The 12,580-nt window shown below is 36.0% G+C and overlaps 1 protein-coding gene across 1 annotated transcript in view; it reads right to left on the bottom strand.

Annotated features, from left to right (window-relative positions):
- Positions 1-95: 95 nt before the first annotated feature.
- The window catches only part of FBXO11 (F-box protein 11), an 84,992-nt gene continuing 72,507 nt past the window's right edge, over positions 96-12,580 (bottom strand). The window contains exons 12-23 of the mRNA XM_035001614.1: positions 10,735-10,952; positions 9,324-9,409; positions 8,143-8,237; positions 6,608-6,730; positions 6,434-6,519; positions 5,606-5,682; positions 5,372-5,515; positions 2,793-2,903; positions 2,073-2,180; positions 1,672-1,780; positions 970-1,068; positions 96-866 (exon numbers count right to left, since the gene is read on the bottom strand). Coding sequence (XP_034857505.1) covers positions 737-866; positions 970-1,068; positions 1,672-1,780; positions 2,073-2,180; positions 2,793-2,903; positions 5,372-5,515; positions 5,606-5,682; positions 6,434-6,519; positions 6,608-6,730; positions 8,143-8,237; positions 9,324-9,409; positions 10,735-10,952 — 1,386 coding nt within the window. The 3' untranslated portion in view covers positions 96-736. The remainder of the gene's footprint in view (positions 867-969; positions 1,069-1,671; positions 1,781-2,072; positions 2,181-2,792; positions 2,904-5,371; positions 5,516-5,605; positions 5,683-6,433; positions 6,520-6,607; positions 6,731-8,142; positions 8,238-9,323; positions 9,410-10,734; positions 10,953-12,580) is intronic.

Raw genomic sequence — 12,580 nt, 5'->3', positions numbered from 1 at the left:
ACTTTTTCTAGGGGTGATTTTGAATGCTGCACAGGAAAGGGAAGGAAATAATAGTCTTAACTTTTCTTAAAGGATACCAGAAACATTGCTGGATATAATTTAAGATTAGTGTTTTCTCTTTCATAGAAAGAACGTACATACTGGGACATGAGTACAGTTACAGCAAGTCTAGGTGTGCTAACAAAACAGGGCACATTCAAGTACAAGAAGATTTGCTTGAAATTAAAAACAAACTACATGAGATTAAAGCATTAAAATCATATTTCTCAATCTGAATACATGTTAAAAAAAAATCAAAAGAAACGCAGAAGTGCTAGCTCACATTTTTACCATATTACAAAAGCAATTGGTACCCATGTCCATAAAGGCAGCAACAAAGCTGCTTGTCTGTTGAAGAGTACTACTGCAAACTGGACTGCATTCAATGCTAGCTGTAAAAACCCCAGCTTTTTTTCAGAAGGTGGTATCTGTACAAAATTGCAGCTTATTTCTTCACTTCTGTCCCTTCGAAAGTCTTTACACAGTAATGCTAAAACACCCAGCTTTGAGATCCTGAGTCAATATATTGCCACTTTCTTTTTGGTAGCTTGAGCTTCATAGTGTCAACTGACCTCGTGTATCCATTTTTAATACAGTCTCTTCCTGTAGCATGGGCAAATATTTTAAGTCTTCTTCCAAAAAAAATGTTTTAAGTTATGATGTTAGAATGGCAGGACTTTTTCTTTAGGGAAGGAATTCAGTTGTGCTGCAATGTATTAGATTCTATAGGTGGAGCAGAGTCATATAGTGTGTCTGTATCGTGTGTAGGCTCACCAGCTAATGTACAAGGATTAGACAGTGTTCCAGCACCACAGTCACAGAAAAACCTAAAGCAAAATGAAAACCCAAAAATTAGGAAAGTGATGGGCGGGGGGGGGGGGGGGGGGGGAGATAAGTGGGTAATATAGAGCAAACAAGTGTGCTACATACCTATCATGTCTAATAAATTCTACATCATGTCCCTGATGGCACTTCTTAATGCAGTTCACACATATGGCATTTCGATCTGTGGTGTTACAAGTGTGACATCTAAAAAGCAAAAGCTTACGTTATTTTTCTTGAAATGTTACTTCTTCAAAATTTTCATTTTACCCTATGACCTATGGCTTAAAAGAGGACCAAACCCCAAATTTTTGTGGCTCCAGCCCAGGTTAATTTCTTCAAAAGGACTTTAATATTAAAGTGAATCTTCTATGTCTTCTGAGAAAAACAAATGATTTGCAAATTGCAGAAGGCAGCTGAAACTTTAAGAAAAATTTAACCTGGGAGCAGGGTGGGAAGGGAGTCAAAAACATCTCAGTGACTGGGGTATGTGGGACACTTAATTACAGCTTTACTTTGAAACTCCTAAGCAAAAGCATTGTGGTGATAGCAAGAGTTGCTGCGGTATACTTTTCCGTATTTATGGTCCCAAACAAAATCCTCAAGTAGACTGATCACAGAACTTAATGTGGACAAATATAACATTCTCAATTATATTCTCTTCCCTTGGTAAGTTTCCAAATACCCAATTTTCTCTACCTTTAGTTTACATGTAAGAGAAAAATCTAGAAATGTTGCATCTTACCAGTTTAGAAAAGAAAATCACTTATCTCCCCCTTTTCAAGACTCACAAGTAATTTAGAAATATACCTGTAGAAATCATGCATGGGATAGCTGGTGTAACTTGATATTTTATATAAACATTGGCCTCTACTAACAGCCTTTTCTATGGCATCTTGATTGTTCATTATTTTGTTATCTGTAATAAAAAAAAATAAGTAAAATTCTAGAGGACAAAGACTTAAGATAAAAATACAGATTATAGGATTATTCTAAGACCTTTAAAGGAGGCTAACCAATTAAATAAAAAAATCAGCTTAAAATAGAAATGGATTTTCCTTTGTAAGATACTCCATTTAGAACAAGTCAAAGCTTTCAAAATAGTTCCTTGAGTTGTAGTTAACTTGGTAGAGTGACAGCAATGACTTCGATACCGTTATCTTTTCATGGCGTATTTTGTGTATTTATAGGCAGAGCAGACTCCAACATACCTTTCATTGTCACATTAACACCAGACGCTAAAAATAAGCCTCCAAACCGGTTGTTAAAAATCTGATTGCCTTCTAGTGTTGCAGTTGCATGATTTGTAATTTCAATACCTGAAGTAAAATTTACAAACAGTAGATACATCATTACATTATACAGTTTAACATCTAAAGAATAAGATGCAAATGTTTGAGTCACTGAGAATAACATTATTTTTCGCTAAAGGAAGGAATGCTACTACAGATGGTTCACAGCTTACTACTAATTTTCCTGGCAAGCACAAGAGGATAATGCCTGCCCGTAAGTATGTTTAGGTAGCCACTAGTTGTACATACGAAGAAAAAAAAAGTGTCATCTTCTCTGGCAAAAAGGTGAAATATATGCACAATACTTGGATTTCACTTACCAAGGTCTTGGGGGGGAAAAAAGTTTTTGAGAGGCCAGAGGGCTTGAATTTATTTGTATTCCAAATGGTAGTACAAGCCTGCATTCTATCCCAGTTAAGGTTTCATAATTAACTACTGAAGAGCAAGAGGGAGGTCTTAAAAGTTTGGCTGAGCAGAATCCCGAACGTTGGATGAGGCGCTCTTATAAAAGCCCACTGTTAACGGACAGTCTTTCAGCCACTTTTGCAACACACTCTGCACACCTTCAGTTATTAAAAGAGAATACACTGAAGATCAAACACTATAAAAAACAAGCTACAGGTAAAAAAAGATACAAACCTGCAGCAAATCCATCAAATATCCTGTTTTTCCTTAAGACTGGATGACTATTAGTGCTGATGAGAACACCTGCTTGAGCATTCCTGAAAATATCATTTTCTTCAAGGAGACCTATAATAAAATATTTCCTCAGATTAAGGCTAATGCACAAACAAATTTCACTAGCCTTTTTGGTGATATTTAAGTTTCTTATTAACTGTTGTATAAAACTCAAAGGACTAATTTTTCAGCTGACAAGTTTATTAGTAATTCAGAGGAGTTTAAGGTAGGACTTAACCAAAAACTGCTTAAAATGGCAGGTAACCATTCTAACCAATAACTGGAAATTCCATGGTACCACAAACCATGCATTCCCAGTGCCTGGCACCTATTTCTCACTAAAAAACACTGATTTAAAATTAGTTCCTTTGAAGTATTGTTAGAACTATTGCAGCCTCAATGCTTTCATTCAAGCCCTGATTATTTCTGGTCATCATTATAATCATTACTTGATAACTTCGTTTACTGCAGTCTCTCTTCTGCTATTTTTCCCAGTTTCCTACAACTCTTATCATGTGCCTTCTCTGAAGATATTCCCCTAACCTATTCCATTGTCTTACTGAATGCTCTCAATATGCTATACATTTTTATCTCTAATGCCTTTGGTTTGTATTATTTCCTCATCCTGGAATGTCCTGCCCTCTTTCTTCCTAATGTCACCTCCTCTGGAAGATTTGTTTCCCTCCATCAAATTTATTATTCTCTCTTCTGAGAGTGTAACATGATTTAAAAAATGAGCTGAGGAGGCGCCTGGGTGGCTCAGTCGTTAAGCGGCTGCCTCCGGCTCAGGTCATGATCCCAGAGTCCTGGGATCGAGTCCCACATCAGGCTCCCTGCTCAGCGGGAAGCCTGCTTCTCCCTCTCCCACTCCCCCTGCTTGTGTTCCTGCTCTCGCTGTCTCTGTCAAATAAATAAATAAAATCTTAAAAAAAAAAAAAAAGCTGAGCAATCAGACTTAAGGACTTCAAATATGGATTCCACCACCTCCTAGTTCTGAGTAGGCAAATTGCTTACTACTCTGTCTCATTTCCTTATCTAAACTGGGCATAATGGCACCTACATATAAAGGTTATAATGAGGACTGAATTAATACATGTAAACATACACTGCACTAAAGAATTAGCTAATACTACTCCTATAAAACCTACTTATGTATAGTGAATTATCATTAGTTGCATACTAGCGTTTCTGTGCTCTCTGAAGACATGAAACGTTTTTTATTTCTGTAGAATTTCGACCTGGCATTTCAGTTTTGACCTCTAAATTGCTTTTCCCCTGGAAAAGACTACTCCAAGTCCCTACCTCTAATCTTTGCTTTTGCTAAGATCCAGTCTGAATTCCGTATACAAAGTCTCTTAGAATCTGGGCGCTGCACCCTTTCTCTAGCCTCAACTCTCAGTACCTCTTTGCGCCTTACTAAATAGTACCACTTTGTTTCCTTTACACTTTTGTTTACGATGTGCCATTAGACTATCAACTTTCTGGATGTAGTACTGTTTTATTCACCATTTATCTTTAGCATCTGTATCAATTGTTGGTACAGAAGTGTTCAATTAATAAATATGTACAAAACAAATGAGGGTGAATTATGCTTTCTACACCAGGAATGGTCTCCCCACCCAACATTTACCAGTGAATACTCATTTTTCAAGACACAGCTCAAGAGTGATTTTAGTCCATGAACCTTTTCTCAACACCTTACAAATAAAACCATCCACTGTATTGTGTTTCCTCATTTTATCTTGTAAAGACTACCAGATATGTCACCTTATTGAATTACTAGATTATGCGCTCTTTCTATGTCATTAATGGAATCGTCACTGCTTGGCTGTAGTAGTAAATTTTGTTGATTATGTTGTAGTAATAACTAGCTATTCCTTCCATATAAGATATGTATAGTGCTGGGTTACTGACATTTCAGGAATGGTGATAAATTTGCATTTGACATTCCCCGCTAGTCTCTCTTTTGGAACAACATGCATTTGCAAGGGGCACGGACTGTGGAACTTTTGCCTCAATGCAAAATGAGTTGACCTTTATGTATACAAAACCAGGCACCTTGGCTTCATTAATTCCACTCTCCAACAAACACAGCTGTAAACAGGTACAACAACAATACTTATTTACTACATTTTCATGTATTTACAGGCCAATTAATTTCTAACCTAGTTCTGTAACTGGACCCTGGTGTTTATTATAATCGTATCATGTGCTCGCTTCGGCAGCACATATACTAAAATATAATCGTGTCACTATTCTAAATAATAGAAAGTCCAGAGAGAAAATGTAAACAGATTCTACCTTAAAAATGCCTAACAACTAGCACATTCAGGAAGGCTACAAAAAGAAAAATTGTGTAAACATCTGTCTCCTTTACCTCTAGGCACTAATCTAAACCATCTCAAGACCTGATAAGGAAAAAGACTGAGATTCACTCATATAAAGCTTATATTAATTGGCAATGTCACTGATCATTAAAGATATGGAGGAAGAATAATGAAAAATTGGATTTTTTACTAATGCAAAATTAACAACAATACCTCGACCCCCATTAAATATACAGATGCCACCATCTCTTCCATCATGGATTTTATTTCTTCTTAGTGTAGGATTACTATCTGTCTTAATCCAGACTCCAGCCATGGCATTGTCAAATATTTCATTGTCTTCTATACAGCCTAGACCTACAAGTATAAATATTTAGGTTATGTTATTTGGAAAGTATATTTCTAAAGGCAATTAGCAATAAGAAAAAGATGAAAGATTAAACATACCAGAATTATAAACAAGAATTCCACCATTTTGTCCTCCCCAGATTTTGTTGCGTCTGATTTTGGGGTTGCTTCCAGTCCTACGGGTACAATAGAAATTAATGCCATCTTAACCGCTTCTACTCCCATATCCCATGTTATATGAGGTAACAGTGAAAAAATTCGTATTAATCACAGTAAGAATAAGTATACAGTGGAGTCTGTCCAGATGCTCTGAGAAGTTTGTCGGTAAAGACAGTTTAGTTTTGCTTAATTCTATTTCCCACAGAATACTAGCTATAGATTACATTATTACTATAGAGTCTCCTAATATATAAACTAAACTGAGGAGGTTAGATTAAGTGACTACTATTATTGTATACTCACCTCATATATAAAATGAAGGGAATTATAAGTACTATTACAGTTTCTAGAAACTTAAAATACAGGAAAGAGGGGTGTAAAACTCTTTTACAGAAATAGTGTAAAAACAGAAGCTCCCATTTACTGAGTGCCTACAGTATGCCGGGTACAGCTCACAAGTGTTTATACAGCCTCCTACTTCCCAAGTGTGACGGAGTATGCTGGCGACTATGACTGTGACTGTGGATGACAGAACAGTGGAAATGTGCTCCTACAGCAGGCTTATGTGCCACTGGCTGCTATCCTCAGCTGGTTCAAGAAAAGCAATATTCTGACAACTTAAGCCAAGCATGTGGTAAGAGCATGAATATATGTACAAAAGGAGGAATAAAAATTGAGCATTAAATAACAAGGAAAGTTCTTCTACATACCCCATACTCCCACCCAACTGGCCCTCCTGAAAGAAAGCCAAATGTGAAAAATGCGTACCTTATCTGAACCCCTGAATACATATGATTATAGATATCATTGTCCTCTAGCACTCCATGTCCATTGTCATAAAAATAAACACCAACCTAAAATTTAAAAAAAATTTGTTTTCAAATGACAACAAAAGTTTATAAAACAATGTATTTCCCATGTAAGAGTCCAAAATAATTTTACCTGCTTTCCACTATGTATCCTGTTTCTTCTCAGTACTGGAGTGCTGCCAGTTGTCACCCAGACCCCAGCCAGAGTATTACTATAAACTTCATTCTCTTCTATTACGCCTTGTCCTTTCTCATGCTAAATAAAAGTTACATTGATACAATATATATCTTTTAGAAACAAGTAGTTTATAGTGTGTTCCCCCCTTTAAAGACAGTTATAAAAAAAAAAAAATCCCAATTTTTATTTTTTAATCTGGATGAGGAGGTAGTAACATTGTTTTTGTGTAGCCTCTGAGTTTAAGCTCCACAAGTTTTTATACTGTCTTTATGTGGTTTTGTACTTTTAAGCCTCTTATTTCATTCTAAGATATATAACATTTAGTTTAGTAAACTAATAGTTATTTCAAATTACTGGTGAAATCATTCAAAATAAAATAAGGTCTCAGGTTACTAAAATACTTATTTTTATATTCTGAGCAGAGGACTTAAGACATGGACATTTCTAGAACTGAAAATAAAAATTAGAGTTAACACCTGGCATTACACAAGGACCTTTCTGAAATTTCCTACATCTTCTCACTTGAATCAGTTATAACAGTTTCAGATACACCATGGTAACAGAAGGTATAGGACCAATACATGGTTTTAAAATTTTGTAAGATGCTCAATTATGTCTCAATATAAATTCAAATGAAAAACTGACTTTTCAAAAAATACTAAAAAAAACCTCAGGTCTAGTATTATTAGTACTTTCAGTGATATTATGGATTTAAGATTTTATTTATTTGACAGAGAGAGACACAGCGAGAGAGGGAACACAAGCAGGGGGAGTGGGAGAGGGAGAAGCAGGCTCCCTGCAGAGCAGGGAGCCCGATGCGGATTTGATCCTAGGACCCTGGGATCATGACCTGAGCCGAAGGCAGTCGCTTAACCAACTGAGCCACCCAGGCGCCCGTGATATTATGGATTTAGACTCCTAGCATAGTCACACCAGCAAAACTCCGGTGTAAAAATAAAACTCAGCCAATGAGTTGCTGTTTTGAGTTCAGCTCATAATGACAATTATAATTAAAGACTTTAATTAAAAAAAAGGTATATTCTCTATGTCTAAATTCAGTCAGTTGAATGAATTTTACAGAACATTACACATACTATAAAAGTCATTCATATACTGGCAGGGAGAACAAGAGTGTTATTGTATAAATTTTTTTTTTTTTTAAAGATTTTATTTATTTATTTGAGAGAGAGAGAATGAGAGACAGAGAGCATGAGAGGGAGGAGGGTCAGAGGGAGAAGCAGACTCCCCGCCGAGCAGGGAGCCCGATGCGGGACTCGATCCTGGGACTCCAAGATCATGACCTGAGCCGAAGGCAGTCGCTTAACCAACTGAGCCACCCAGGCGCCCTATTGTATAAATATTAAAGACAGTCATAAATTCATACTCTGTAAGCTGAATATGGCCTAACTAAGGCCAGATGTAATTCTGTCCTCTTCCACCCTTTCTCCCCTGGTTTTGATGCATGACATTCTAGAACTACATTAACTTACCACATAAATCCCACCATGCTGGCCATCATGAATTTTGTTATGTCGAACAATTGGACAACTGTTTGTCCTAATCTGAATTCCTGCTAACGCATTGCCTATTTAAAAATAAAAGTTACAATGTCAACATATGGAGCCTCATGGAACACAGTAAGAGTTTTATATTACATGGTAGTTAAAATTTTTAGAATTTTAGGAAAGCACGATTTTGTGAAATATGTCATATTCAGAAAGATATTTATGGTCCAAGAGCATTAAAAAACCAAAACTAAGGGAACTAGGAGTATAAAAAGAAAAATTGTAGGCAGTATGGGCATAATAGTTATGAATAGAGACTCTGAAGCCAGGCTGCCAAGTTTTGAATCCCAGGAATTCTATCTTCCTGTGTGACTTTTAAGTTATTTAACCTCATTGTACCTCTGTTTCCTGATCAATAAGTGGGGATATTTAATAGTGTCTACTTCACAGGGTTGATGTAAATATTATATGACTCAATTCAGGTAAGATGTTCAGAATAATACCTGGAATTGAGTAAGCTTTATGTAAGTATTATCCAGGTAAATAGTAGCAAAAGAGAAAGCCCTGGAACATACCAGTGTCTAACACACACACACATCTAATAATGGTCCACTGAACTAGTATCTCAAAAAGTTTTAATGAGGAATAAGTATTTTCCCTTTATAGTTTTTTTTTTTTTTTTAAAGATTTTATTTATTTGAGAGCAGGAGAGAGAGAGAGCATAAGCAGGGGGAGGAGCAAAGGGAGAGGGAGAAGATTTCCCCACCGAGCAGGGAGCTCACTGTGGGGCTTTATCCCAAGACTCCAGGATCATGACCTGAGCCAAAGGCAGACACTTAACCGACTGAGCCACCCAGGTGCCCCTCCCTTTAGAGTTGGTACCAAAGTGAAAAAAGAGTAAATCTAAGGATATTGTAGATACTCCCTGAGACTAAGGTCTTATTTATATTTTCATCACTGGTATCTAGTATAGTTCCTGGTACACAGTGGGTACTCAGTAAATGTTAAGTGAATAATGATTGTTAAGTAAATAAATATCACAAATAATCTTTATTGAAAATTTAAAGGACCAGTTCTCCTACTTGAATGGTTTCAAAATGGTCCATTTTGCTAATGTCCGGAAGACAGGCCAACCTCCAAAATTTTATAGAACAAAACATGCTTACCATAAATGTCATTTCCTTCAATAAGGCCTCGTCCATCACCAAAGATGTAAACTCCCCCTTGATTTCCATTAAATATAGAATTCCCCCTATAATTATGAGAAATAATAAAAAAAATAAACATTATTCAGTAAGAGCTTATTTGTTTAAAAAATTATTTATCTTCTAGGGGCCATAGTTTCCTAATCTGTAAAATGAGGGACTCAGACTAGATGATTTCTAAATTCCCTTGTTTACTTTCTAAGACCTAAAGCTTAAAAGAGCCACCTAAGTATTTGAGATAAAATAACATTCTTTTTTTTTAAAAATATTTTATTTATTTATTTGACAGAGAGAGACACAGCAAGAGAGGGAACACAAGCAGGGCGAGTGGGAGAGGGAGAAGCAGGCCTCCGGCTGAGCAAGGAGCCTGATGCGGGGTTCGATCCCAGGACCCTGGGATCATGACTTGAGCCGAAGGCAGACGCTTAACGACTGAGCCACCCAGGCGCCCCTCGAGATAAAATAACGTTCTTAAACATTCCCCTCAAAATAGCTAATACATTTAGAACTTTTTTCTTAGCTGATCTAGACACATTTGCTGCATATTAACAAAACAGAAATTCCATAATCTACTTTCATAAAGCCAGTGGAAAATAAACCTTAGCAATAAAAAATAATTCATCAGGGGCGCCTGGGTGGCTCAGTCGTTAAGTGTCTGCCTTTGGCTCAAATCATGATCCCAGGGTCCTGGGATCGAGCCCTGCATCGGGCTCCCTGCTCAGTGGGGAGCCTGCTTCTCCCTCTCCCACTCCCCCTGCTTGTGTTCCCTCTCTCCCTGTCGCTCTCTCTGTCAAATAAATAAATAGAATCTTAAAAAAAAATTCATCATTACTGATTAAATTATAATAGTTCTGTTCTACAGTCTTAGCCAACACCTTTCAGACTGGATCTGTTTCCTTACTGTAGTCAGAGGGAATGATAGGAACTATTAAAGAAAAGTGATGGCTTGAAAGTTTTGACTTTTTGTTATTTTTGTTCTCTCTGTCCAAGAATCTTTGAGATAATTACTTTCCTGAGTTATGCTATCTGCACACTCTCAGACAAAAAAAGAGAAGACAAGGTCATTCAGGTTCCAAGAGAAGAACATGGCCCTATGTACTCATTTATAATGCAGTTTGATGAATTTAAAATAAAAATCACAGCATTTGCAACTGCTCATAAAATAATAATATGCATGACTTAGATCGTTAAAAAACAAACAGAACACCCAAAAATAAATGCAATAGCTATGCTCATTCAGATGCACAGACATTTACTAGGAAAATCTATTCTGCAGTAGTCAGGTATCTAGGAAAAACAGAGTTAAAACTTGACTTTTCTTATAACACAAAAAGTGAAAAAGTAACTTCTATCCATAATTACATATAAATACCTTATTGTTGGGTCACTATTTGAGGTAATCCATACACCTGCAAAGTTGTTTGCATAGATTTTATTCTCTATGAATTGTCCTCTTCCTTTTTCATGCACATATATTCCTCCAGTCTGCCCATGATGAATTTCACATCGAACCACTGTGGGGTTAGCATAGGCTTTTACTTCAAAGCCTGCTATTCTGTTTCTGTGTATGTTGCAACTTTCAAAGTAACCCTGAAAAATACAGAAATCAAACTGTAGGTAAGGCTACTTTCCAAAAAGAAATGACATTTTAAAAAATGACCTTTTTACTGTATGCCTCAAATCAAGTATCAGAAATGTTCAAGAGTAAGAATAAAACATAGATACACACTAAATTTCAAATGATAAACAAGGAATAAATGAAATTTAAATGTTTTAGTAAAACAGAGAACCACAATTCCTCTAATTAGTCTGAGTATACTCAAAGCCAGGGAAGAAAAATAGGGATTTATTCAATAAATGCAAATAAATACTATTACCCAATAAATATACATACCCTTTAAACAAAGATTTATTGAGTATTAAAAAAAACCCTTGGAGATTTAAAAATGTCCCAAGAAAACAAATTCTAAAAAGGTGACCTAAGGACATAATCACAGACTACAGAAAAATACACATAAAATAATGTTCATCTTAGCCCAATAACAGGGAACAGGCTTATATTCATGCTTTACATGCTATCATGTTAAATAAAAGGAACAGTACATACTTCCAGATAGTATGCATTAAGTATGATCTCAATTTTATTTCAAGAAAATGTAACTTGAACAATAAAATAAAAATGAGGGTGTGATTATCTGAAGTATTATAGATGGCTTTTGTATCCTTTATATGTCTCTGATTTTCTTAAATTTTCTGTAATGGATAGGCTTATTTTGTAATGAGAATAAAGTTACTGTAACACTGATATCCTAAATTTTAAGATTCAATCAAGACTAAAAAGAATTTTTTTTCTTAAATTTTATTTATTTATTTGACAGAGAGAGTGAGCAAGAGGGGCACAAGCAGGGGGAGCAACAGACAGAGGGAGAGGGAGAAGCAGGTTCCCGGCCGAGCAGGGAGCCTGATGCGGGGCTCAATCCCAGGACTCTGGAATCAGGACCTGACCCAAAGGCAGACACTTAACTGACTGAGCCACCCAGGCACCTCCAATCAAGACTAAATATTAAGAGAAAAAAAATAAGATATTCCTAAGATGGCACTTCTAAAAGCCATTTCAACTCCTGGTCTATATCTCCCTTCAAAAACTGAATATGCTCTCCTTTCTTTAAATTCCCTCTAAGTACTAAGTATTTTCTTAAGGTACCTCTATGTACTGCTTTGTACTGTTCCTTTATTTGTCATATCCATTTCTCCCTGATCATAAGCTCCTGTATAGAAATGACTATACTAACTTCTGTTGCATTTATACAGGACTTCACATATAGAAAGCACTCAAGCAGGAACTAATTCATTACTTTTCACAAAATCTAGTGGAGGTTAAAAACAGGATAATTCTGAATACTCTAGTTTACTTTTAAGAAAACAGACCTCCGAGAATAATATTCAGAAGTAGTTTCAGATTTCATTTTCCACAAATAAAGTACAAATTATCTGTAACTTCTTCATATTTGGATTAAATATTTTTTTAATTGGGGGGATTACATTAAAAATAGCTTCTTTAAATATAAAAAGCTTCTTTGATTTTATACCAAATAAAAATGAATGTACGCTGGGTATATATACAGAAGGGAGCTCAATTAGGCTCCTACTTTCTCTGCTGGGAGTTGCATGACATATCTGGTTGGTAAACTTGGGAATGAATAAACTGGGTATGACTA

This window comes from Mirounga leonina, unplaced genomic scaffold, assembly GCF_011800145.1.
Source record: "Mirounga leonina isolate KUSES-001 unplaced genomic scaffold, KU_Mleo_1.0 Mir_125, whole genome shotgun sequence".
NCBI classification, from domain to species: Eukaryota; Metazoa; Chordata; class Mammalia; order Carnivora; family Phocidae; genus Mirounga; species Mirounga leonina.
Note: the sequence above shows the minus strand (reverse complement) of the source record. Positions and strands in the feature narration are given on the sequence as shown.